Source organism: Lasioglossum baleicum, chromosome 19 (genome assembly GCF_051020765.1).
Source record: "Lasioglossum baleicum chromosome 19, iyLasBale1, whole genome shotgun sequence".
NCBI lineage: Eukaryota > Metazoa > Arthropoda > Insecta > Hymenoptera > Halictidae > Lasioglossum > Lasioglossum baleicum.
This window is the reverse complement of record NC_134947.1, coordinates 6,511,071-6,537,882: the sequence shown is the minus strand read 5'-3', so window position 1 is coordinate 6,537,882 and position 26,812 is coordinate 6,511,071. Positions and strand designations below refer to the sequence as shown.

The 26,812-nt window shown below is 39.8% G+C and overlaps 4 protein-coding genes across 6 annotated transcripts in view; 2 read left to right on the top strand and 2 right to left on the bottom strand.

Moving 5' to 3' along the window:
* Positions 1-10,127, top strand: part of Rpb8 (DNA-directed RNA polymerases I, II, and III subunit Rpb8) — a 153,737-nt gene extending 143,610 nt beyond the window's left edge. Inside the window, exon 4 of the mRNA XM_076443404.1 lies at positions 9,924-10,127. Within this exon, the coding sequence (XP_076299519.1) occupies positions 9,924-10,041 (118 nt within the window). The 3' untranslated portion in view covers positions 10,042-10,127. The remainder of the gene's footprint in view (positions 1-9,923) is intronic.
* Positions 10,128-12,540: 2,413 nt separating this feature from the next.
* Wdr92 (dynein axonemal assembly factor 10) lies at positions 12,541-15,901 on the bottom strand. The gene is made up of 4 exons (XM_076443391.1): positions 15,515-15,901; positions 13,219-13,719; positions 13,052-13,149; positions 12,541-12,977 (listed from the first exon to the last, which is right to left on the bottom strand). Exons 1-4 carry the CDS (start codon positions 15,779-15,781, stop codon positions 12,770-12,772), a joined length of 1,074 nt encoding a protein of 357 aa, XP_076299506.1. The 5' UTR covers positions 15,782-15,901; the 3' UTR covers positions 12,541-12,769.
* Tst (superkiller complex helicase subunit twister) lies at positions 15,005-25,654 on the top strand. 3 transcript variants are annotated; one of them, XM_076443382.1, is made up of 12 exons: positions 15,005-15,464; positions 16,259-16,380; positions 17,083-17,392; positions 17,919-18,570; positions 18,850-19,081; positions 19,162-19,415; positions 19,890-20,019; positions 20,253-20,531; positions 20,626-21,527; positions 22,167-22,525; positions 22,599-22,777; positions 22,875-25,654. In XM_076443382.1, the coding sequence occupies exons 3-12, from the start codon at positions 17,299-17,301 to the stop codon at positions 23,202-23,204; spliced, it is 3,411 nt and encodes a 1,136-aa protein (XP_076299497.1). In that variant the 5' UTR covers positions 15,005-15,464; positions 16,259-16,380; positions 17,083-17,298; the 3' UTR covers positions 23,205-25,654. The 3 variants fall into 3 exon arrangements, with proteins under 3 accessions (XP_076299497.1, XP_076299498.1, XP_076299496.1); XM_076443383.1 differs by lacking the exon at positions 15,005-15,464 and adding an exon at positions 15,769-15,925; XM_076443381.1 differs by lacking the exons at positions 15,005-15,464; positions 16,259-16,380 and adding an exon at positions 16,693-17,006.
* Positions 23,533-26,443, bottom strand: Sec13 (nuclear pore and COPII coat complex component secretory 13). The gene is made up of 3 exons (XM_076443392.1): positions 26,003-26,443; positions 25,292-25,676; positions 23,533-23,931 (listed from the first exon to the last, which is right to left on the bottom strand). Exons 1-3 carry the CDS (start codon positions 26,242-26,244, stop codon positions 23,623-23,625), a joined length of 936 nt encoding a protein of 311 aa, XP_076299507.1. The 5' UTR covers positions 26,245-26,443; the 3' UTR covers positions 23,533-23,622.
* Positions 26,444-26,812: the final 369 nt, after the last annotated feature.

Here is a 26,812-nt window from a genome sequence, read left to right as displayed (position 1 = left end):
TTTAGATTATAAAGATTCATTTATGGAGAATCATTCAATTCATTGTACTGAAAATTACAGACAATCTCGATGAATTCAGAGTTACCATTTTTATAAAGCAATATTTTATATACAGTAATATTTAGATTATAAAGATTCATGTATGGAGAATCATTCAATTCATTGTACTGAAAATTACAGACAATCTCGATGAATTCAGAGTTACCATTTTTATAAAGCAATATTTTATATACAGTAATATTGAAATTACAAACATTCATTTATGGAGAGAATCATTCAATTCATTGTACTGAAAATTACAGACAATCTGGATAAATTTAGAGATGCCATTTTTGTGAGACATTTTATATGCGGTAATATTTAAATTATAAAAATTCATTTATGGAGAATCATTCAATTCACTGTACTGAAAATTGCAGACAATCTCGATGAATTTAAAGTTGCCATTTTTATAAAGCAATATTTTACATGGCGTAATATTTAAATTATAAAAATTCATTTATGGAGAATCATTCAATTCATTGTACTGAAAATTACAGACAATCCCGATGGATTTAAAGTTATTCATTTAATGAATTTTTCATTCATGGAGAATCATTCAATCTATGAGATGCCATTTTTGTCAGGCAATATTTACCTTGAATGCTGGGTAGGTTTAGTGTTGGCTATGCGTTGCACGAATTGTTACGAACGCCTAATCGACTGACACCGTTGCTCGCCCCTGCAGGTCTAATTATTCAATTGACCTCGAAAAGACGCGCGATCGGTAGACTGCGGATTCTTAAGTAAAATAAAACTGTTTAATTGCAAGCTACATGATATGTCCGTAGATTGTATTAATCATTCGAATCAGTTGAAAGTAGCACGACAGCGTTTTTATTTACCGATCCGCAGTGACTAGATATTTATTATTAGACTGCTGATGTTTACGCATTTGTAGCTTTTGAAAATTTTCAAAAAATGGTAGAATGTAAAATTTCACCGAATTTGGTACAATTTTTATTTATTTCAGAACTACAAAGAGACTACAACTATGTAAAACTGCAAATAAGATTTTACATGATTCCACTTTCTTAAGATTTGCCTGGAAAAATTGGAAATTGCATAAACATCCGTGGTCTATTTATTATTTTAGGCGAAGAAGAACAGAGCTCGACATATCGAATGCATCATGTCAGTCGATGACAAAAATGTAACCGGTTCGAAGTATGGGCTACTACTTATTTATACGGACAGTAGCGCGTTATAACTAGTTGGAGCCTTGGGCAAAATAGAATTTCGGGGCCCCTAACCCAAACTAAATAACTTTACGAGAAAAACGTAGAATTTGGATCTTGGTTTTTATTTGGGGCCCCTTTTGCTTGGGGCCTTGGCATTTGCCCAAGTTGCCCACAGGGTAATTCACCACTGTCAGTAGCGCGTTATAACTAGTTGGGGCCTTGGGCAAAGTAGAATTTCGGGGCCCCTTTTGCTTGGGGCCTTGGCATTTGCCCAAGTTGCCCACAGGGTAATTCGCCACTGTCAGTAGCGCGTTATAACTAGTTGGGGCCTTGGGCAAAGTAGAATTTCGGGGCTCCTAACCTCAACTAAATAACTTTACGAGAAAAACGTAGAATTTGGATCTTGGATTTTATTTGGGGCCCCTTTTGCTTGGGGCCTTGGCATTTGCCCAAGTTGCCCACAGGGTAATTCGCCACTGTCAGTAGCGAGTTATAACTAGTTGGGGCCTTGGGCAAAGTAGAATTTCGGGGCCCCTAACCCCAACTAAATAACTTTACGAGAAAAATGTGGAATTTGGATCTTAGTTTGTGTTCGGAGCCCCCTTTTGCTTGGGGCCCCGGGCATCTGCCCAAGTTGCCCATAGACTAATACGCATAGACTAATACAGTACGGAATACGTTTATTCGCTGTATTGTCGAAACGGAGCGACGTATTCTCCATAGAAAAGCGCCAAGCGATATATTTGGCAATCAGGTAGTAGTCCACGATTAAAAATGGCGCAGAAAACTTAGCCACCGTGCCAAGATGCACGGCGTCTCGAGGCTTCCCAACGTACTAGCCGCCAAGTTAAAATTGGATCGTAGATTCAGATTGCGAAATTACAATCTAAAACTGGACCGTTGTACAGTGTCCGCCCGTTGGAATCGCGAAACTCTCTAATTGGCACAATAAAAAGAATTCACGCTGGCACGTTGGACATGTTTATAACAATTTTCATCATTGTTTCGGTTATTATAGCTTCGCAGTTACTCCGAATGTAGTTCGTCGTTGTGAAAATGGTAATAAAGTCTTGTTGCGTGCCTCTATTTTTGTTCGGACGAGCATGGAACGCAACAACCGTTCAAAATGGCCGGCGCACTCGTCGTTGCGTGGACTCGATGGCTACCCCAACGTCACGAGATTCGAGATAGAACCACGAAGACGGTCGAAGACTGCGGACTCCATCCCATAAAGACATTTTCCATCTGGTTACCATAATCATTGTCGGACCTTGCGACGCGGCAGACTTTAATTAACGCTTTATCTACCGGAAACCCATTGGGCCGTTTCAATCATTGAAAGGAGCTGAAAAATCTTGTATATAATCAGTCCGAAGGAAATAATTAACCCTCGTGTAGCCAACCGAGCTTGTGTCGATTATTTAAAACCTTTTGCATTGAACATATTCACACGAATTGAACAAATTTCACCGTTTGCAGTCCGGGCTATATTTTCACTTGACAATTAAACGTTTCTTGTGACCCAGAATAATTCCATTATATACATAGTAGACACAAGCGGATCTTTATGCAAAATAAAAATGTTTTCTATTTTTAAACGATGTTTATAAAGCAATATTTTATATGCGGTAATATTTAAATTGTAAAAATTCATTTATGGAGAATCATTCAATTCATTGTACTGAAAATTACAGACAATCTCGATGAATTTAAAGTTGCCATTTTTTTTATGCAAAATAAAAATGTTCTACGCGAATTGCAACAATCTGGACTGAAATTCGTTTTCTTTCTTAATATGTTTATATGATTGGAAATAATATAACAGTATTTATTAAATTCTTCTATTGTTTCTTACTATTTTAAATTACATCTACTCATTTTCCATGAATGCATGGAACCCGCTGTCTATTTGATTAGATATCAACATACTTAATAACGTAAACAATATCGTGAACAATGGTGCAGCAATTTTCAACGGTGACCGTATAGATTAATATATTAGCAACAAAGAACTTTAACAAATTTTTGAAAGAAGTAGATGCGTACACAGTTGGCTGCACAAGCTTGTTGTTGGCTCGCAATTGCGATTGCAATTGCTGCGTAAAGGTCCATTAAAAAAAGGCCTTAGCCACGCACCATAGATGATCAAAAAATTATGGACTCACCCTTATTCACCCTGTATATAAATAATGTCGGCGCGTGTCGGCCGAAATTCTATGTGTTGGTGTCGATGTGAATTTTCTCGGTGAATAATTCGCGTTCGTGCGCAGGGAACCTGTTTGCGGACCGCGCGCGCGGCGGCATGTCGCAATAAATCTATCCGTCGTGCCAGCTGGGAAAGAATCTCGTCGCGCCCCGCAAAAATCGTCTCGCGGATTTCCACGGTGCGTGTCCTGTCGTTTCAGAATCCCGCGAACAGGCTGCGCGACAAAGCGATCGACTGAGCGTGTGCGCGTTTTCCGCGGCTTTTCTTACGGTTTTCATCGACGCGCGCGTTCCGATTGGGCTGTATTACTTTCCTTCGAGACTTTGAAGCTTCGATTCGCTCCCAGTTAACGGATAAGAGACGAGAAAAAAGTTGAATTTTACACAGCGCTCGGATTTACTTGCTCGCGACGGCAGAGTTGCGAAGGCTACGCCCCCTCCACGGCCGAGTTTCGAAGGCCACGCCCCCTCGAAGGCTGAGTTTCGAAGGCTACGCCCCCTTGACCCGGCCTGAGGAGCTCCAAACTACGACCGCCACGTGGAGCGAGACGCGCGGCCGGCTCGAGGGGGCGTAGCCTTCGAAACTCGGCCGTCGCGAGTAAGTAAATCCGAGCGCTGACTTACAATGTAAGCGTCGGCGATGCGAAACTTCGGAGCTTTGGGAAAGTAACAGCCCTAGTTTCAAATGATCCTTGCCGCACGATCCGGTGAGATCATCGACGGCAGGAATCATTACGACACGTACACCGCGATAATGATTCTTGCTGCCCACGGGAATCATTCGACGCGGATAAACCGCGAACTATTCTTGCCGATTTTACGCTCGGCGACTTTCGGCTCCCCCCGGCAGGAATCACTGGAGCACCGTACACAACATTCGCGAGCGATTTATGGCTGGTTGTGGCCCTTTCCTTGCCTGGCACGCTTCAGTCGTCGCGTTATGTAAGACACGCGTGTCCCACTTCGATCGAAGTATCGTAATGATCGCGTTTACACGCAATTTATCATCATTCCTCTGCATATATACCGTCGCAGCAGATTCTCAACGATCATGTAACGGGCGCGCGATCTTCGGCTACTCTTTCCGCGATTGTTCGCGGACCCTTCGCCGACGAATCCGCTCTCGTAATCGCATTTCGAACATCGTAAACAGCGTTAGTACGTAAGCCACGCCTTCTCTCGCCGTGACACGATCACTTGCCTTGTTGTCGTCGTCGTCTTCGATCACTGCTCGTTGTAATTGTAATGCCAATAAAACTCATGCTGTGCATTCTCCCACCTCCCATCATTTCATTTCGTACCGTCACACAGCGTTGTCGCGATATCGGTGCTGTTATGATCAGCTGGACAAAACTATATGAAGTAAAATTCCCAGTCCTTTTTGTCAACAGAACTCTGTGAGCAAATTCTCAATTCACATTTCCATACATTTTGCAAGGAGGTGGACTGCGGATTTTTTATGCATTTATGACAAAAATGAGTAGGCGTAATTCTAAGCAATAAACAGATTGAAAGAGTTCAACAATGTCGATATACTATTTTCACCGTATTAAAATGGTTAATGAGCAAAATAAAGCTCCTATATATTGCAATTGACGTATAAAAATGTTCACTTCGCATAAAAATCCGCAGTCTACTAATTAATTAAATCGATATTTTTGAAATACGTTTTCCACTTACTTTTCTATATACTAAAGTAAATTTTTGTAGTGGAAACTCTAACGGCAAAAGGTTTATGTATATTCTGAAGGATTCGTATGCAATATTTAACAAGCTCAACGTAGGCCAGCGCTCGGATTTACTTACCCGCGACGACCGAGTTTCGAGGGCTACGCCCCCTCGACCCGGCCGCGCGTCTCGCTCCCCGTGACAGCCATAGTGCTCCAAGACGCCACGAATAGCGAGTACGGAACGCGCCTGAGACGCGCGGCCGGGTCGTGGGGGCGTAGCCTTCGAAACTCGGCCGTCGCGAGTAAGTAAATCCAAGCGCTGACGTAGGCAATAAACGGACAAATTTTTGTTGGTAGCATCAGAGAACCAGAGTTTAAACTTTCCTTTCGTACAAATTTTAAAATGCGGAAATTTGCGGAAATTGACAACATTTATATTTTTAGTGACAGCGATCGTTGTTTCACGATCCGAATTTTTGGAAGTTCGGAGGTATTTCCGGGAAGACAATCATCTTAATGGACTGTATATGTTTCGCCGAAATCGTGTATAAGTACGTTATGCGAAGCAGCAGAAAAGTCAATGCGGGTTAATATTTCCAACAGTGGCGCACCCAGGATGTAATCTTGGGGGGGGGGCGAGTTGAACCCTGCCCTAGGTTTTGCGTGATGACCTTTTTTTTAAGCCAAAATATCTATCAACGGTACCCGGGGCTATTCCGCGATTTTAATTTTGGAAGCTGAACATTTTTTCTTGGTGGGGGACTTGGCCCCCTGGCTGCCCCCCTGGGTGCGCCACTGATTTCCAATATCTACCCACTGTGTATCGGTAATCATTAGACTGCGGGTCTTTATGCGTTTATGCGAAGAGATAACATTCAATTCGGTTTCTATTTATTGCAATCGCTGCAGACAAGTTTGATTTTGCATAGAGATCCGCAGTCTAGTCATCATAAAGAAGGTTTTGTCCAGCTGGCACCTCGAATCGCAGCACTGCGCGTCACCTTACGGTTGGGTCTCCTAAGTGTGTCTGGACTTTCTACTCTATTCGCCAAACTTCATCAGAAGTGATCACTTGTTTCTGAACACATGCGTCCGCTTCTAAACAACGAACGGAGTATGGATCGCAAAACGCTGCGTCCAGACGCGGTTAGGAGATAAATTCCACCTTTACAGACGTGGCTCCTCGCAGCTCGTCAGCAATTTCTTCTTCATATTCGAGAGTTCACGCTTCGATTAGCATTTTTCTCGACCGCCGACATTGTCACCGAAGCGTTCTCGATCGTCTATCGCAGCGCTCGGAGTTACTTACTCGCGACGGCCGAGTTTCGAAGGCTACGCGCCCTCGATGGCCGAGTTTCAAAGGCTACGCACCCTCGACGGCAGAGTTTCGAAGGCTACGCCCCCTTGATTGCTCAGTTTCGAAGGCTACGCCCCCTTGACTGCTCAGTTTCGAAGGCTACGCCCCCTCGACGGCTCAGTTTCGAAGGCTACGCCCCCTCGACGGCTCAGTTTCGAAGGTTACGCCCCCTCGACAGCTGATTTTCGAAGGCTACGGCCCCTCGACAGCTGATTTTCAAAGGCTACGCCCCCTCGACGGCTCAGTTTCGAAGGCTACGTCCCCTCGACGGCAGAGTTTCGAAGGCTACGCACCCTCGACGGCTGAGTTTCGAAGATTACGCCCCCCCGACAGCTGATTTTCGAAGGTTACGCCCCCTCGACAGCTGATTTTCAAAGGTTACGGCCCCTCGACGGCTGAATTTCGAAGGCCACGCCCCCTAGAGACGTGCGGCCGGGTCAAGGGGGCGTAGCCTTCGAAACTCGGCCGTCGCGAGTAAGTAAATCCGAGCACTGGCTGACAAATCAATTTTGAGAACAGGTATAACGATATCTTTCGCAAGCCCACGCGTTCCATTCTTCAGCTTGAATTTGGTTAAACGAAACCAGCCTTTAGTTTTAGCTACTAGTGTTCGTTAACCCCTTGCCGTATCATTTTCTTTACAGTTTCAGTGACTAGAACACGTCTTGATCCCGAAAAATGTGGTAGAAGAGGACAGAAAATGTATATTTTTTGTACGGCTACCTTTATTTGAATGCTTGAATATTGATCGGGAACGAATCAAATTTGATCTCGTCGTAAAAGAAAAGCATAACATCGTCAGGAGAGTCTGTCTCGTTGAAATGCGGCAAGGAGTTGAATACCTAAAAAAAAAACAATCGAGAACATAACGTTTAACGATAGCGGTTGGTTGAAAGTTTATTGCGAGGTACAGGACAAGTTGAGTACAGCTTTCATTGCCAATGTCGCATCGAAAGCTTCAGATATTGACGAGCAAGCAGTTTAATATAGAACTGGACTTAATTGCAGCCGAGGCCCTAGGTGAGAACACAGGGGACAGGGGCCAATAGATGAGCAAAGCGAACACCTAGAATACACATCGGTTAAAAATAATCGGCTAGGGAATAGTCGGCAATTCGGGAGCAAGGTCAATCGATAGCAACTTCCTAAATACGCGTATAAGTATATTACTTGTGCTTATTACTAGACAGCGGATCTTTATGCATTTATAAAGAAACATTTATAAAGGTGAAGTATAAAATAGTGAAGGATTTGAAAAATTTAACAAAGTGTAACAAAGTCATTAAGGGATGAAATCAATTTTTATTTTATCCCTGCTTGCGCCACAATCAATGCAGAGCATTTTTATTTTGCATAAAGATCCGGAGACTAGTAACAACATTTGCAGGTCGAAAATAAATAAAAATCCTACCAAGTTCTGTTGAATTTGATACCCCGCATTTCTTGAACATTTTTATAAATCGTAAATGCACAAAGATCCGCAATTCTCAATCAAAAGGACCTCCGACGCGAAATAATTTGTTAAATAAACATCAAAGCGAGCCGATACAAGTGTCTCACCGACAGTGTCCGCCATCATTATTGCTATTGTACTGCAAATTTGTATGCTAATTGACATCTTCATAATGAAAAATCAAGAAGACCCTTGACAAGCAACGATCGCAATCTACGTATCAAAAAAACATGATATTTAGAATACTAGTCTCTATCCTCGTGCGTTCGGCATATTTTTCAAAACGCGCAACTCGCGCCGCGCACTCTCGAATGCAAAGCGTCCGCGCCGAGTTTATTTATAAGCGGAAGGCCGACGAGATGCTCGGGCAAAGTCGAAAAAGAAATGGAACACCTTTGTTTTAATTCGTCGCACGACAATGTTCCGACTGATTTTTCTGGACGATTTTGTTCAATAGCAAAAAAAAAACTTGCGGTAACAAATTAACAGTAGCACAATGAAATCGTCATTTTATTATCCTCTGGCGTGACACAGTTTCTTAGCGTTTTCTACAATCGAAAACGAAAGACCGCGTTGTCTCAGGGAATAAGGTTTTCGACTGATGTTTCCTATATGCTAATTAAAAAAATGCTTTGAAACATCAATTTTATTTTTCAAAATAAAATAATACCGGGTGGGACACGGTAACCGGTACCTTTACCCTAGACGCGGAAAATTTTAACAATTGCGGAACATTTCGCATTCTATTCGAACTCTTCGGGAAATATCCGCGCCATTGCGGAACTTGAAGACACCTGGACGCGGCAAATTTTAGCGATTCACTTTCTGTTCGAATTCTTTGGAAAATATCCGCGCCATTGCGGAACCTGAAAGTTGTAGGAGCAGTAGCGCGTTATAACTAGTTGGGGCCTTGGGCAAAGTAGAATTTCGAGGCCCCCTTTTGCTTGGGGCCCCGGGCATTTAAGTTGCCCATAGGGTAACGCGCCACTGGTCAGCCCGTTCGTTACTAATGTGTAGCTACATGTCTCTCTCTTAATCTGAAACATTCAGAAAGTGTTACATTCATAATAGCAACGCTTAAAATGGGTAACTACTAGATCAATTACACTATATGCTAGATAAACTAAAGAAAAGTACTCCCAGTTCACAATGGTCAGCCCCAGTAGCGCATTATAACTAGTTGGGGCCTTGGACAAAGTAGAATTTCGGGGCCCCAACTAAATAACTTTATGAGAAAAACGTAGAATTTGGATCTTGGTTTGTGTGTCGGGCCCCCTTTTGCTTGGGGCCCAAGTTGCCCATAGGGTAACACGCCACCGTGTAGCAGTAATTCGCTTAAATAGATTTTCGGAACTTGAAGACCACCTATTGCGCCGTAACGAAGAACTGAAGAAGAAGCTGAAGAGGAACCAGCGACTCTTGGGAGGAGATTTTTGCGATTGGCATGTTGGCAGTGTGGTTAGCTGGTTGTGTGGCTGATTTTATACACGACCGCTATCGGCACTGCAATTATATGACGATCGCTGATCGACGATCGACGCTGGATCAATGCTGATCGCGCTGAGACTTTTAGAACAAGCGGAGAACCTGGAGAAATTGATTATTAGACTGCGGATATTTATGCATTTATGAAGAAATTGATTGGGTAAAATGTAAAATACACAAGAGTGAAAGATTAGAAAAATCTAAAAAGCGATGAAGTGACTTTGTATTTAACTCCTGCTGCCCACAGTCGTTGCAAAGTATTCCTATTTTGCATAAAGATCCGCAATCTATTGATTGGATTTAAGTTCCACACTCGTACTAGAAAGGATGAAGAAGTTGACCAACACAACTCCGTTTAGAAGCCTATTTTCGTTCGCTAAATTAATGCAATGGCGGCGAGGCAACCATAATTACACGTTATAAACAGTTAATCAATCCATCGACTTTCGTATCGATGTGGTTCTCGTAGCGGAACAATGGACGTCCTTGCCGAGTTCGGTGTGACTTAGAGCTGTTTTTTCCTTTTGTTGCAGATCTGCCTACGTGTCATTCGGAGGACTGCTGATGAGGTTACAGGGTGATGCAAACAACCTACACGGTTTCGAGATCGATCAACATATGTACCTGCTGATGAAGAAACTAGCATTTTAACTGCGTCATACGTTCGCTACGTGACTTAGGAAAATCCTATTATAGGATTTATTATAGGATCCTAATAAAGATATTTTTGCACTCGATACCCTTTTACCTGTGATCCTTATTTATTTCAAGTTTAATTCATACAATAGGAGTAGCTGAATGCAGATTTTTCTGAAGATTGAGAACTTGGAGGTAGGAAATAACTGAGACTACACACTCGCGTTCAAAAAGCGAAGGAAGTAAGTATCGTAAGGACAAAAGACAATGCAAATCTCTACAAACACTATCCTAGAAACGAAGAATAGCGAGAGAGAAAGGGCAACAACTATCCTAATTAGGGTTTGTAATCCCGCGGGACTAAGGATTTAGTTCTTCAATCTAATATATACAGTCGGGAGCAATATTAAATGGACGCTCTTAAAAATCGCGTAACTTTTTTATAATCGGTCCAAACAACTTGAACTTCTTGAAGATGTTAAACCAACTACTTTTAGTTAAGCCAACTTCTGGAGAACGAGCAAACAAAGATTTTGGTTCTCTCATTGCAATTGGTAGGAATCATAAAAAAATTTTTAAATTATGTTTTTTCGGTAACTTGTATGCATATTGAAAGTTTCGTCGAAATCGGTTGATGTTGCGATAAGCTACTAAAGTTTAAAGATGAGAGCTTAGGAAATGCATAACTTTTTTCAAATTGGTCTAACCCAGATAGCACACGACGTCTTATTTAAAAGACATCCATTTTACATCTATTTCAAGTATAAAAGTCTTACGTCCTAACAAGACGTCTTTAAGACTATAAACAGCCTGGTTTTTATATACCCATAATCCAGCAGTATGTACTAGCATTGGTATTATTTGTTCGAGTTAGTGTTTTTGCTTCAATTTCAACTCTTCAATTGTAACGTCAATTTTTCAATTTCAATTCCAACTCTTCAATTTCAATTTTTCCATTTCAACTTCAATTTCAATATCAACTGTTAAATTTAAACTCTTCAGCTTCAATTTCAACTTAAATTCCAACTCTTCAATTTCAACTCTTCAACTTCAATTTCAACGTTATCTTCTCCATTTCAACTTCAATTTCAGTATCACCTGTTCAACTTCAATTTTTCAATATCAACTCTTCAATTTCAACGTCAATTTTCAATTTCAATTCCAACTCTTCAACTTCAATTTCAATTTTTCCATTTCAACTTCAATTTTTATTATTTTTATAGTGATTTTAATTGCAATTGTTATTTTTATTACACTTTTTATGTCAATTCCACATGCGTTCTTCTAATAAAGCTAGGTTTAACTTTAAACTCGTTTTTGTCGAAATCTATTTTTACTCATCCCTTCTTTTAATTTAATTAACATTTATGGACCTGAAGACTTCTTAAGGACATCTTAAAAACGTCTCGAATGTCATACGAACGTCTCCTGAACGTCTTTAAGACGTACCGTTTTCTAACACGACGTTCAGGAGACGTTGGTTGGACATTCGGGACATCTTTAAGACGTCTGAATGTCCAACTGCTGACGTCTTTAAGACGTTGTTGTGCTATCTGGGAAATGATTTAAATTTTTCTAAGATGAAGATGAATAGTCAGAAAGACTATTACGGAAGTATGTTTCGTAATTGGATTACGTTTACGACGTATTGCAACCTCGCGGCTATTTAACTCGGAAGTTGTTACCTGTCACGTGAAATGGAAAATTTCCAAGACAGTCGGTCGACTGCATTGCGGACTATATATCGACTGAAATGAGAATGTTATTCAATTTTTTGCGATAAGCTATCTTTTAAATAGTCATCGTTTCGGTACTGGCAGTAAAACAGTATTAATCATTAAAAGAGATATAATAAACTCGAGTAAGGTATCATTAGATGTGTATTGATATTATTAGAGGTAAACATTCGTTAAAAATAGTTCAGCTGGAAAGAGTTGCAGCCGGACGCCATTTTGGAGAACGCGGCCGAAGACTAAAGAACGATATCCAAATAGAATACGATTTTGCTAAGGATAGGAGAGCAGGAGATGAAAAATGCGTAACGTAGTGGCAGGCAGGAGGGGAAGAGTCAACAACTAATTTATGTAATTAAACTCGCGGTATTTCTGACCTTGTACAGCTGAACGCTACCTCGAGCAATGTGGCATAAGTGCACTTGGCGTGGGCTCGCGTAGAGCCCCAACATGGCAGCCCATTGCATAACGCGTCGTTCTACAGAATGGCTGCCACTTAATAAGGGTCTGATCCTAAATAGATTGGCCCAATGACATATAATTCGCTTTTATCTGACCGCCCGTGCGAGGTTGCGCAACGCATCCAACCGCAAGCAACATAGAAAATGAAGAAAAATCGATGGCCGTTGAAGGCAATAGTGCTGCTATCTCTCGCAGTCCCTGTGAAACTGCACGATCGCCAAGCTACGATAAAGTGAACTCCGAACGTCGATAGAAACAAATTAGAAACTTATCTACTTGAACAAATCAATTGTATACTTCGACAAGTAATGCATAAATGTGTATTTGTATAAAGACATTTATTACTTTACTTATCAATCGATAAAATATAAATTAAGATAACTAATATTATGTACAATCACAGGTGTATCTTCAATGATAAAGTGCTCTCTGAATATTGTTCTTCGGCTCTCGGATGGATAATATACTGTAAAGCAACGATAGATTGTTGTAGAAACAGAAAAATCCCCTTCGCGCACAGGTTTGCAGCTGATTCTCGACCCGTTTATTCAATAGGTATTGAGTTTGGTGGTTATAATAACTCTCAAACATTGATCGAACGCTGTGCAAACAGCGAGTCCTTGCTTGTCCGGACTCCAGTCTAAAGAGCTTACTGGCTGTGTTGAAAGAGTAACATTTTGCAGGAGGTCCAGATTACCAACAACTCCGTGCTCTATTCCCTCTGCATCTTTCAGTTTCCTATTTTCTGGATAATTGCTAGAATTAAAGAGCAAAATATTCAACGACAACGTCTCGTATAATGAAAAGAAAGCTACCAACTATATACGTACTATTTCCAAAGGCAAAGACTTCCGCTTCCGCCGCAAGTGACAAATATTTCCCTATTTTGTGGCAGATGCCTGACAAGCCATACCGTTGAATTATGAGCCTGAAATTGTTCAATATATCAGATCGAATTACACTTGTGAGTTGTTCTCTCGCGTGAATTGAAACGTACCTTCTCGCTGAGGTAGGCAAACCCCTTCTTAGGATGCTGTGTTTTTAAATCGAATAGGTAGAATTTCGATTCCAAAGTAGTGGCTACCAATTTATTTATCGGAATATCTTTTCTATCGAATTCGATGCTGCACACACCGTTCTTCAGATTGCTTTCCCATTGAAGGGACATTGTTCTTAAATTGAACATTTTTATATCCCCGTTGTCGTAACCAGCAGCTACAACTCTTTCTTCGGAATTATAAGAGTTTCCAAAGGTGACTGTCCAACAATCTCTACGAGCTTCTCCTTCTTTAGGTTCCATAACGGCCACTGGTTGGCCTTTTTGCCTAGGATCCCAGACTTTAACACTTCCATCCCTGGAACCAGTTACCAATTCAGGTGCCCCGCATCCGATACTTTGTCCACCCACACCGTCAATGCTGTTTATAATCTCGTTATGAGCATTGGCTGTGTAAATCGGTATCGAAGGATCTTCTAAGTTGTAGATATTGAGTTTACCCTAATAAAGATGACTTTAAGATGTCTTCCGAATGCAGGAATCGTGACTCGTCAAGGGGGTAGTCTCGTTTCCTGGATTGCAAGGCTTCTCATTTCTCGATAATGCAAAGGTGGGATTTTTCAGTAGTCAAAAGCGCAAGATAAAAGATGAATCTAGGCCGCTGTCTTCCTCAAAAGTGATTTGGATTTGCAGGTAGCATGTAGCAGTCGCAGCTATAAATTTATATTCTTCACTAGTTTACCTTTACAATCCTGGAAACGAGACTACACCCTTAAGGTGGAAGTCGGCGACTGCAGGGAATAATTATTGCAGGGAAGATTTTGGGCTGGGTGAGGGCTCATTCTAAAGAGGAAGGTTAAATACAGCCCGCTCAACAAATGATTTAACGAAATAATGTTTATATCTAATAATATGAGTGTCCCAAGTAGAAAAGAAATCGAGAAAAACACCCGCAGATTCCAGTGTATGTTTCTGTCTCTAAAAGACTTGTTTGACTGATATGATGGGGCACAGCGAGCTGCGCTGAACCTTCCTCTATCAAATGAACCGTTGTGCAGCTCAAAATATGCTCGTATAAGGATAAAAATCCGAGGCCCGCAAACCCATGTTTCGATCCAAAATCTAGTCAGATTCTATTGCGTTGACAAATAAGTTCGTTCGGTTTTTTACAGTGAAATAAATCACAAAAACCGAACGAACTTATTTGCCAACCCAATAGTTCCTTGCATAATTCTCTCCAGTCGCCGACTTCCACCTGAACACGTTCCGTGCCAAATGTACCATCAATGGTACGTATTAAACTTTCCATTCAGGCCGTGCACACCACCAGTGGCAGACATATATGCGCTAAAAACTCATTTTATAACAAGTTTAATACTGTAGAGCAGGGAGCTCCACCTAGTTCCCTTCCGAAAACTGCAAGGTCCCCACCATTAGTCAAACCACTTCCTGTTACCACGTACAATCGTAGAGTGTGTGGCATAGCGGCACAGGAACAAGGACAAAGTTCTACAGCAGAGTTTCTCAAACTGTGCTTCGTGGAAGGTAGCAAGTGCTCCATGAAAAAATATTAAGAACAAAGCTTTTTTCTACATTTTGACTATAATAATTTTACATATGAATAATTCACGACATTCATGTTGCCGCCACAAAACGTCACGCAACAAGGAACAAGTTTTTTTTACTTTTTCAAGATTTATTGATTATGCGTCATTACTAGACTGTGGATCTTTGTGCACTAATAGGAAAATTGAGTTGATGGAATTGAAAATCGTTGGAAAATTTAAAAAATTGAAGATGTATGATTTTTCCTCTATTAAAACATTCAGTTCGGTTTCTGTTTCTTGCAATCGATGCAGACAATTTTTATTTTGCATAAAGATGCGCAGTCTAGTTACCTACCCTTCAAATTACACAAGGAGCTCCATCAAAATTCAAAGACCCTTAAAGTGCTCAATCAGAGAAAATGTTTGGGAAACCCTGTCCTACCGTGACAATACAGTGTAAGAGTGGGGGAAGGTGCAGCGCATGACTCACAAGCTACAAGCCGGAACTCCCTGCTATAGATTATACTTCTGCTGAAAGAAGGTGACGTTATAAAAGATGCTGTATAGAAGAAAGCGCATACAGGGCTTGGCACGGAGCGTGTTAAATACTTGTCTAATTCTTCTTCGTAATGGAAACTACTTTTGAAAGCATGTATACGATGAGAACTTCAATTCGCTGCAACAGTGTTCTCCAGTACGGTAAGTAGCCTTCCGAGTCAATTTGAGTCATATAAGAGTTTCTATGTTACCTGAAAATCGCCAGTCGCCAAACATCGATCCTTTAAGGTAGAGGCTTTGAAAGTTCCGCATTTGACTGGCTGCGATCTTTCGATATCTTTCACGTGTTTCAATTCTCCGCTGGAAACTTCGTAGATTTGTATGATACCGCTACCACGCGGTCGAGAGCCCATAACCACAAACTTCGCACTGCAAGGTATCCATTTGGCATCGAATAAAGAATAGTTTACCGATTTCTCTATGTGACAAATGATCTGCGGCTTCTCAAGCTTCTCCATAATTACGACAATCGATTTTACGTCCAGGCAGTTCGGTCACTGAAAATCGTGAATGACAGCGAGCAGTTTTGAAGCGCGTATCCATAAACAAACGGGCGTACCATCTACTGTGAAATATTCGAAACTACAATGGGCGCGTACAAAGTTTGTACTCTTTACTTTTTTCTTCGCAATAACAATTTCAAAAAAAATTATTTACACATTAGCTGATAAACAAATCCTTCTAACGTCTGAGAAAAACTCAAACTGTTGGGTCGAATTCTGAAAGAGTTATTCAAATACTTTGTACACAATGGGCGTACAAATAATAAGTTATTTGTTTACAAGCATTGTAAGATGTAAAAATCTTTGAATTTAGGGTTTGCAATTCATTTAAATCGCAGATTCTTACAACTTTAGAATTGTACAGCGCTGTGTTCCCATTAAAAGTAGGATTTCATTTAATTCGCTCGACTCCATGTTAACATTTCTTTCCAGGTGATATAGAGTACGATAAACAAATGCGTAAACGATTATACAAACTTTTCGAAGAATATGACGGGAAGCTGGAAACTCCGCCTGCTGTTGAAATGCACACAGATGAAGACGGAAGTTGACGAGTAAGAGTTGTCTATAATAATTAGTCCAGGAGTCGAATATCAAATGTAAATATATAATTAATAACATGCCTGTACGTACTCTATATATATTCGAATAAATTGTTCATACGTTTTATAAATGAAGACATAGTATTTATCCGGAATTATATTGTTTCTCGCGTCGCGGCGGTGTGTAAATACAGTGGGTGTACAAAGTATTCAAATACGTTGCCAACAAAATATGACAGTACTACAAAATGTCTCTATTATTCTTAAATATCTCCAAATATCTCATCGCGATTCAGCTTTTCCGCAATGATAACGGGCCAAAAATTCGAGAAATACATTGCGTTTAATTGAATCTTAAATAGCATAATACGAGACTACAAAGAATTAATAATTTCTTTCCCCTAAACTACGTCGCTATATGGTAAATTAATTTTTATATAGTGTAGACAGGGACAGAGCCACAGACACAAAACTAATGACAACTTCAAATCAAATCGAATTGTTATCGTAAACAAGTAAATAGGTTCGAAGAACCTAATCTTATATAGTTTATAGCAAATTAACTATTTTATGCAAATAACTATACAGAATGTATATAGAATAGTTATAGAGTTATAATGGATAATATAAGTACAGAGGTATTTACTATTAATTATATAATTTTTAATTGATAACATCAGTGCAACGTAAGCGTATTTATTTTTCCTCTTATAGTTTTCACCGGAATTGCCACCTATTTGGCCCGACATCAAAACTGAGCTGAGAGAATATGTTGTCTGTTTGGATAACTTTCCAATATATCAACTCGACAATGCACAATGTTATTGGCCAAGACAACCGAATATTCTCTCCCTTCTGGACTTCGACATAGCACCGGTCAGCAGTACCTTAAAATTCGATTGCGATCCCATAAGTGGAAAACGAGAAAAAATGTACGAAGTTGCTTTGAAATCGGCTGGAGAAACTTCAAAAAATTCTATGTCTATGACTCGTGCACCGGGACCTGCTTCGGAATGTATCAGAGGTAATCGAGAAATATTTAGTATCGTAGCTTCGTTGAAAATATTAGAAGATTGCATAAGTTCGTGCCCGCGATTTTCATAGATGTTGCAAACTGTACTGCACGGCGGAGTATGAAAACAAAAATTATAATATAATTGGTTAATAAAGCTGTATTCTTTAAAATTTTATTTTCAAATCGGGCATGAACTTATGCAGTCATCTGATGTTACAAAATTAAAGAAGAGTGCGTTGCAAGGGTATGGGATGCGCCTTCTCATTTCTCGATTATGCAAAGATGAGCTTTTTCAGTAGTCAAGAGTGCTAGATAAAAATCAATCTAGGCCACAGTCGCCCTCAAAAGTCCTATTTTTACGTTTATGAGGTGTAATTTGCATTATTCGGCAGCATATAACTGTCGCAGCTATAAATTTATATTCTTTGCTAGTAATTTTAATGCAGTGTTCCAATCTTTACTACTGAAAAATCTAATCTTTGCGATCTGGGGAACAAGCCTACCCCCTTAAATTCAATATATACATTTTATACAGGAAATACCAGCAACATCCCATTTTTTCCTGGCGGATTCGACGAGCCTGAAATGTTAGAAGACTCGTCGATGGAAGAAATCGACTTTGAAAATAATTTAAGAACTTTGGCAAAAGGGTTTAGCGTCGGTATGGAGTTCAAGAGTGACAATTGCACTCCGAAAGAAGCTAGTACTCAAGAGGAAGAATTATCGAAATCAGAGAAAAATCAAATCGAAGAGGTAGCGGATAAAATTAATCTAATGTCTATTGTAAACGAAGAGCGAAATGTTTTGGGATTATGGTTACCAGATTCCAAGGAAACGAGAGAAGAAGAGATTAAAGAACCTTCGAATGTACAAGAACCATCGTTCGATGACGTTGTTCCGTTGCTAGAGGAAACAAATATTCCTGTTTTGAAAATCTCCGAGAAACCTGTGGAGACTATGAAGTCAGAGTGGGCGGAGCAGTTAGATGTGTCCCTTCCAGTAACTGATTTTGAGAAACGTATTCCCGAGCTAGCGATGAGTTTTCCTTATGAATTGGATATCTTCCAGAAACAAGCGATTCTGAAGTTAGAGGAGAGCTGCAACGTGTTCGTTGCAGCACATACATCGGCTGGAAAAACAACGGTAGCGGAATACGCCATTGCTTTAAGTCAGAAGCATATGACGAGGTATTATTTAGCTGTTTCGTCGTTTAGATTTATACCGGTATTTTTCGGTTATTTCTTCCTAACTGTTAAAGAAACCGACATATCGGAATACCGGTATATTTGCATATATTTACCGGTAATAACTTCGGATTTTCTTTTCATTTGAGGCATCCTTTGCATTGAAAAATCCGAAATACACCGGTATTTTAACGATTTCGGTTTCAGTACAGCCTCGTGGCATAATACCGGTCATTAAGTCCCTGGTTTATATTATCTGTATGAATTTCAATTGTTTTTCAGGGTGATCTACACATCTCCTATAAAGGCGCTATCAAATCAGAAATACAGAGAGTTCAAGAGAAAATTCGAAAGCGTTGGATTATTAACCGGAGAGTTACAGATTAACTTGAACGCTTCGTGTCTCATCATGACCACAGAAATTTTACAAGCTATGTTGTATTGTGCGTCTGAAGTTTTAAGGGATTTAGAGTTTGTTATATTCGATGAAGTACATTATATTAATGACGACGACGTAGGTATATATATATATAGACTTTAAAAGAATCTTTTTCGTTTAGTAGACAAATTCGATTCACTTTCTTCTTGTTTCAGCGTGGTCACGTTTGGGAAGAGAGCGTCATTCTTTTACCGAAAACAGTTAACATAGTAATGTTGTCTGCGACTGTTCCAAATCCGTTAGTGTTCGCTGACTGGGTTGGTCGTATCAAGAAAAAGAAGATGTATGTGATAAGCACGCTCAAGAGACCAGTGCCGCTTGAACATTACTTGTACACCGGAACCGATGGCAGAACAAGAAACGATAAATTTTTAGTGTTGGATGAACGTGGCCAATTTTTATTAGATGGGTAACGATTATAACTGTTTTTACATTATTATTTACGATTATAACCTTCGGATGATGTGACAACCTCGGGGTATGGAGTCTCAGAGAGCGTAGAGGTACTACTTTCTTTGACGTGTGCCGAAAATAGAGACGGACAGCGCGTAAACGACAAAGAGCTCATAGATCCGTCCTAGAAGCGAATTTTGATCGCTGAACTTTTGATCTACGCCAGCTGCTACGACTCTGCGCGTCTCTTTCATCGCTTATTAAACAAGTGAATATAATCGAAATTCTATCGTGTTTGGTCTCGTCGTTTTAATCAGAAAAATTTCACGACTCCGTTGGTAAAGGTTTTATAACGAAACAACTAAAATTTATCATTGTATTAGTATTCTACGCGATCGACCGCCCAAAGGGGAATCCCCTAGTAGTGGGGATACATCATCCGAAAGAATACTGTATTTCGTGTATTCATATTTTACGCGTACGTCTACAGATGGAACAAAGCAGTAAGTACAAAGGAATCGAAAGGCAAAGATAAAGATGCGAAAAGAGCAGCCGCCAATCACACGTCCGCTCCGAAGCAAGAGTTATGGAACGCTTTCATAAGTCATCTCAAAAGCCAAGTATGGTTAAACTGTGTTCGTTCAATGATTAGTAGACGGCGGATGTTTATGCAATTCGCAAATTTTATAGACGACGAATTTTAAGAAACTCGAATCAAATAATATTCTGTCGTGTTTTACATCCCAGCATTGTTTCGAAAATTTTCAAAAGCCATAATTGCAGAAAGATCCGCGGTCTAATGATCAGTTATTTCATTATGCGCCGATACAATATATTTTCCATTAAATTGCAGAATATGTTGCCAGTGGTTGTTTTCATGTTATCACGGAAACGGTGCGACATAAGCGCTGTTCTGTTGAAGAACGTTGATCTAACAACAGAAAGCGAGAAGTACGCTATCAGAACATTCTTCCAAAATAATATAAAACATTTGAAAGGGAGCGACAGACAGTTACCGCAAGTTCTTATGATGCAAGAGCTGTTGCAAAATGGTATTGGCATCCATCACAGTGGTATATTGCCGATTTTGAAGGAAATAGTGGAAATGCTTTTTCAAAATGGAATTGTGAAGGTTCGTTATACTTTAAGATTTCACTATTAGCGTGGCTAGAATTCTTCCAAGTCGTTCACTGTCATTTCTTTTTTTTTTTTTTGGTGAATTGTAGTTACTGTTCGCAACGGAAACATTCGCAATGGGCGTAAACATGCCAGCGCGTACGGTGGTTTTCGACTCGATTAAAAAGTTCGACGGTACGAACTTTCGAATACTCCACGCTACGGAATACATACAAATGGCTGGGCGCGCAGGACGTAGAGGCCACGACACGGCAGGAATGGTTATAGTCATGTGTAGAATGTCGGTGCCACATTATAACGAGCTGAACGCCATGATGTGCGGTCAAGCTCAGAAGTTAGAGTCCAAATTCAAAGTGACGTACTCCATGGTGTTGAATTTGAGAAGAGTAAACGAGTCGGTGTCCGTTGAAGCTATGATGCGTAGATCCTTTAAGGAATCTCCGCTAGCCATACAACAGAACTCTTACAAAGCCCAATTGCAAAGAGTGGAAGACGAACTGTCCAAGTTACCACCATTAACCGAGATGCAGCGGAAGCTCTGCGACTTCCAGAAAGTCGCTATCGATTATATAGAATACTTGAAGTACTTGAAGCCCATAGTATTCGAAACACAGAAGAAAGAGGGGAAAAGTTTAACACCCGGCAGGATTTTACTGATATCGTTTGAGAATCATTATAATAAACTAGCTTTGCTGCTGGCCTCCGTTCTGAGTAAAAGCATTAGACAGTACAGGGTGTTGGTCCTTAAAGATTCGGAAGCATCGAAATCTGTCGATGACAAGTCGTTGGAAGTTTCTAAACTGAAAAACTCACGGTGGCACGATATTATTGCTCTGACCAAAACTAAATTATACGTGCCCATCGGAGTCGCAGCCAGCGAAGTATTGACCATACCCGTGTGGAACATATTGGAGGTAACTAGTCGAAAGCTCAAGGTGGATTGCACCATGGTCTTGTCGAATTGGGAGAGGAGGCAACTTCCGAGATTTAGGTAGGAAACATTCGTAGATCATTTGTATCCTCCTTGTTCTCATATTTTCACGTTTCCAAATAATATTACTAGCCAAAATAATACCTTCCTTTCTTAAGTAATCTCTAGACTGCGGATGTTTATGCAATTTCCAGTTTTTATAGACAAATTTGAAGAAAATGGAATCTTTTAAAATCCCGTCTTTAGTGAGAACAGCTTTTGTTCTATCGAATTTTACATTCTAGCATTTCTCGGCAATTTGCGTAAGCCTTAAAATGTTTCTTTAGTATTAAGTTCGATTAGGGTCATTAATTTTGGACTTTTAATTACATCTAGAGCTGTATCTAAGATCGAAGAAATTTATCGAAATTGACAGAGGATTAATTATTTAACTTCTACATTCTTGGTATAGTTAGTACCGAAAGAGGATATATACTCCTCAAAAGAATTAAGGGATCACTTGTGCGAACCCGAAAAATTGGTCCCACTTTACGTGATCATAACTCCGTCAAAAATTGCCGTATCGATATCGTTAAACACTCGATACGGCAATTTTTGACGGAATTATGATCACGTAAAGTGGGACCAATTTTATCGGGTTCGCACAAGTGACCCCTTAATTCTTTTGAGGAGTGTATTTAAATTGATCATAATTTGCAGGAACGAACCGCCTGGTCCAGTATACGAAACTGCAATGCAAGAGTTGATGACGCTGTCTTTGAATGCAGCGCGTGATCCCTCTATTTTGAAACCGTATGTGGAAATGAAATTGAATTACGACGTGGACATGAAAATGCAACACTTGTTTCAGTTGAAACAAAGGGTTTACAACATGAACTGTATAAAAATGTCAAATTTCGAAGAACAATTTGAGTCCGTGTTCGAACGGATCGAATTGGAAAACAAAAGGAAAACGCTCCAACTGAGACTCAGCGATGAAGAATTAAGTCTTTATCCCGAGTATACGAACGCTGTTGCTCTGCTCAAAGAATTAGGGTACATAGACAACGACGAAAGAGGTATAATACTCTGGGAATTCATTATTATTGTAAAGAAATGATTATTAATCTTGGAAACGTATATCTTTTTCAGTTGCACTAAAAGGTCGAGTTGCTCTGCAAATGGGAAGTAACGAGTTACTGATTACAGAACTCATTCTTAAAAATGTTTTAACGGTGCTTCAACCAGCTGAAATAGCAGCTCTTTTGTCCACTTTAATATTCCACCAACGAACGAACGTCGAACTGAATGTTCCGCCAACTTTAAAGAAGGTATGATATTCCTTATAGTTTCATAACGAAGCTTGCGATTCTTCCTTTCTTCTTTCTTTCTGAAAATTCGAATTTTGTTTTTATTTTTCTGATTTAGGGTTGCGAAGAAATAAAACAAATATACACCCAATTGGAAGCTTTAGAGCTGCACTATCAATTAGCGACGTTGCAACCACTGAATTTCGGTTTAGTGGAGGTGGTGTACGATTGGGCACAGTCGAAGTCGTTCGCTGAAATAATGGAGAAAACAGATGTACAAGAAGGAATTATAGTACGATGTATACAACAATTAAACGAAACGTTGAGAGATGTTAAAAACGCAGCTATGACTATCGGTGATCCTGTTTTGAAAGAGAAAATGGAAGAAGCTTCTACAGCTATTAAGAGAGACATTGTTTTCACCGCTTCTTTATATACGCAAGATTAATCACATACGTACAATAATTTATTTTTTCTTCTTTTTCTTTCCTCCCCGTTTACAGAGCAAGTTTCATCTGGGTTCATCTTTCTTAAGATTTGAAGCACACATAGCTTTTTCTCGAAAACGAGGCGTCGAACAAAAGAATTTTACTGTATAAAAGAAATATGTTACAATTCTCTATACAGTAATTTATTTTTCAATGTGTAAATTCTAGAAACATTTTGAATCTCGATCAACGGATGTATAGGTGTATATTTTTATAACTTATACATTGTATATGAAGTATGTATTAACTAATTCCTTGCACATAGGTATGCGATAAAGAGTGTAGACGTAAGGAACAAGATTGCTATTAATATGGAACAATTACTTTAATTTATAATGCTTATCGGTACAAAATAATCCTATATCGTATTCTCTGATATTACAGTGTACGCTGGTCAGTATTGTTTAGGTTCCCTTGGCCTTTATTCGTCTCAGAAATACAGGTCCACTGTCCTTCTGTGTTTTCACGCCAAAGAGACACCTTATTATCTCCACCGCTAACTGCTAGTATACCACCAGTCAATGACCAACTCAGATTCCATATAACATCATCGAAAACATTCAGCATAGTCGGTGTCCAACTGGAATAATCGTTCGAGGTCCATATAATTACACGACGATCTTGCGAACAAGAAGCTAGGGCAGCTTTAGATGGTCCGACCGCAGGTGCCCATGCTACGTCTCGTACCTACATTCAAAGATTCAAGGAACTCGAAAATTTGCTTACTGTGCCGGATGTTCTATAATTCATGGTGCAAATTAGATCAGGTTGGTTCTATGGCTGGAAATAAGACGAAAATCAAGAATAACGAAATCGCGTGGCAGGCTTCGTTTTCAAGGCAACTAAATTTAAATGTCAGTCGAGTACACGCGTCCTTAATAAATAACAGATGTGACGGATTTAGCTGCAAGATGCTGTTGCAATCGTGTTCGTACTTACATGGTACAATGTCAGGGCTTGTTTACAATGCAAAAATCATATCTGTGTACTTTTCATTCCTTGTTTCAGAGAAACTATCAACTTGAGCATATAACGTTCCAATTTGATACGAGTCGGTAATAATCGTATTCTGACAGTAAACAAGCCATGACATTGTACCATGTACAAGCACGGTCGCAACAGCATCTTCTAGTGAAATCCGTGACATCGGTTATTTATTAACACATTACCGACCGGTGATTATTGCACAATTTTGAAAGAATCATGGCTGAATACTTTTTAATGGAACCTTCGATAGCAACAGCAATTTTCATTGTGAACTAACAAGTCACTCTCAATAAAAGTCATCTAATAGCTTCATTTAAGATTCCAAAGTAAAAGAAAATTTCTATGCTTCATTCTGGTACAGCACGATTATTGAAAATCCTATTACATAGGCTTCCGGTAGGTAAAGTGTTAAGACGCGTAGCCCCTCCGCAGTTTCGTTATTCTAGATTTTATATTTATTTTCAGCCATAGAATCAACCTGACCGACTCAGAGGTCGGCAAGGAGCTGCACACTTCGTTCGATTTTCGAGTGCTACGCCTCCTTTTCCAGTTTTCGAGCCATATCAGGGCGATTAACTATTGTCAATGCGTTCTTTTTTGTCAGTGGTATCCCCTGCAGGCCTATACCACTATGTCGCACGATAATTTTGTGAAATAATTTTGAAAAATAGTTATTAATTTTTTATCAGATGTGTAAAAACTTCTTCGTGGACTTTTAGACGTGCTTGGTAAATCAAAAATATCGAATGAAAGGTTGGACGTCGCTGATCGCATCGCAGACAATAGAGAAGAAGCTTTCCAATGTTTCGTTCGATATTTCTGATTTACCAAGCACGTCTAAACGTTCGCGAAGAAGTTTCTCCACATCTAAATACAATTTTGGCGATGAAATGCGACACAGTGGAATATGCTTACAGGGGCTACTGAGAAAAAAGAATCTATTAATACGGGTGTTGCCCTCGAAACATCGAAGAAGGCGTAACCCTCGAAAATCGGTCGAAGTGACCAGTTCTTTGCCGACCTCTGAGCTAACTCAAGATATGTACAATCAAGCATTTACCCAATCGCTATGTGCTTCTAATTTATCTTCTTCGATCCACCTATCGCCTTCTTCTTTCCAAATTTTCACAAAGTTATCGCATCCTCCTGTAGCTAATCTTTTGATCGGTCCGTTCCTTTGGGTTCCCGTGGCGTCGAAACTAGGTTCAATAGCAGGACACCAGCTCACGGCATTACATCCAATGGTATGAGCATTTGTAATCTTTTGCGTGTCCCATGTGTCCCCGTTATTAGTGAGAATAGAAAGTGAACCGTCGGAGCTACCGCAAGCAAGGATTAACCCGAACTCGTGCGGTGCCCAAGCTACCGAGTTCACAGAAGAGTCGTGTCCAGTATGTTCGTAAATTTTAGTCCATTCCCCTAACTCCTTCCAGATGATTACTTTCCTATGGTGATAAACAATAAAGAATTATTTGAAAATGATAAGTGTGAACCCTTAGCACTCGAGTGGCGACTCAGAGTCACCACTAAAAATTGCTATATCATTATTCAAAATATTGTTTAGATTGTTAAATATGTTGGCATCTAATCGATTACTAAACATTTAAGTACTGTATGAGGTGTTATATCAACTTCATATCCGTAAAATGACAAAAATGACATACATAGAATGTAATTATTCCAGGTCGGAAGAAATGTTTAATTTTATAGTTGAAATAGCACCGAGTGCAAAGGGTTAAAGGTTCAAGGATGAAAAAAAATGGTAACATACCGATCGTAACTGCAAGATGCTAAAAGATTTCCAAATTTAGGATGCGCCCAAGCAACTTGCCAGACAGGACCAACGTGACCCTTCAGATCAGCCACTAAACTTTGCGATCCGTTCTTTAAATCAAAAATTTTTACCGAATTATCACTCGAACAAGTTGCTAACCTCAAACCATAATAATCCATTTCCGCATCATGGATCATATCCTCGTGACCGGTGTCTACTGTATTTAAGACCGACACCATTTTTATAACGTTTCTTCTTCAATATTGTATTGTATTGTGTTCAGTATAGATTCGAAACGTATTCACAATTGTTGAAGATGTTATGTTGTCTACTGTCTGTCACTTACGTGGAGGCATATGTGCGCATTGAGCGAAAATCCTATCATTTTGCGCAGACTCTAATACAGTAAATGTCTTATGAGTGAAACCATAAACCAAATAGTGCAAGAAGGCGTGCTGCTATGTGAAAAGTTGCCCATGTTTCACTCCGGCAGAGATTGGCTACGCAGGAAGCAGGAAGTTAGATTCAATAGAGCGAAATTTGAAATATAAAGCCAGGAAATCTATTTTTGTTTACAATTTATGATCATTTATGATTTATTTTTTGTTATTTACTATTTTTGTTCTCCGTTTACTTAGATTACGCCACACAGGAAATGAGAATGCTCATAGGGATGGCGCAGGATGGCGTGAACTGCTACTTTTATGTTGATCACTCGTAATTCGATCACGATCGTTCTCAATCACAGTGATTTATCACAGTGATTCGTGATTTTCGTGATCGTTCGAAGTACACCGCAACCGCATG

What these genes read in the sequence shown, in the direction of transcription:
- Wdr92 (XM_076443391.1), bottom strand. Translation starts at nt 15,781, where the DNA reads ATGGAGAAGCTTGAGAAGCCGCAGATCATTTGTCACATAGAGAAATCG. An exon ending in TGGCGACTGGCGATTTTCAG is followed by an intron (nt 13,720 to 15,514) that starts GTAACATAGAAA and finishes CATCTTTATTAG; the next exon opens with GGTAAACTCAATATCTACAA. An exon ending in AGTCTTTGCCTTTGGAAATA is followed by an intron (nt 12,978 to 13,051) that starts GTACGTATATAG and finishes CTTTAATTCTAG; the next exon opens with CAATTATCCAGAAAATAGGA.
- Tst (XM_076443381.1), top strand. Translation starts at nt 16,986, where the DNA reads ATGGATAATATAAGTACAGAG. An exon ending in TGGATAATATAAGTACAGAG is followed by an intron (nt 17,007 to 17,082) that starts GTATTTACTATT and finishes TTCCTCTTATAG; the next exon opens with TTTTCACCGGAATTGCCACC. An exon ending in GGCCAATTTTTATTAGATGG is followed by an intron (nt 19,416 to 19,889) that starts GTAACGATTATA and finishes GTACGTCTACAG; the next exon opens with ATGGAACAAAGCAGTAAGTA.
- Sec13 (XM_076443392.1), bottom strand. Translation starts at nt 26,244, where the DNA reads ATGGTGTCGGTCTTAAATACAGTAGACACCGGTCACGAGGATATGATC. An exon ending in GCATCTTGCAGTTACGATCG is followed by an intron (nt 25,677 to 26,002) that starts GTATGTTACCAT and finishes TTATCACCATAG; the next exon opens with GAAAGTAATCATCTGGAAGG. An exon ending in TAGAAGCACATAGCGATTGG is followed by an intron (nt 23,932 to 25,291) that starts GTAAATGCTTGA and finishes CTTTGAATGTAG; the next exon opens with GTACGAGACGTAGCATGGGC.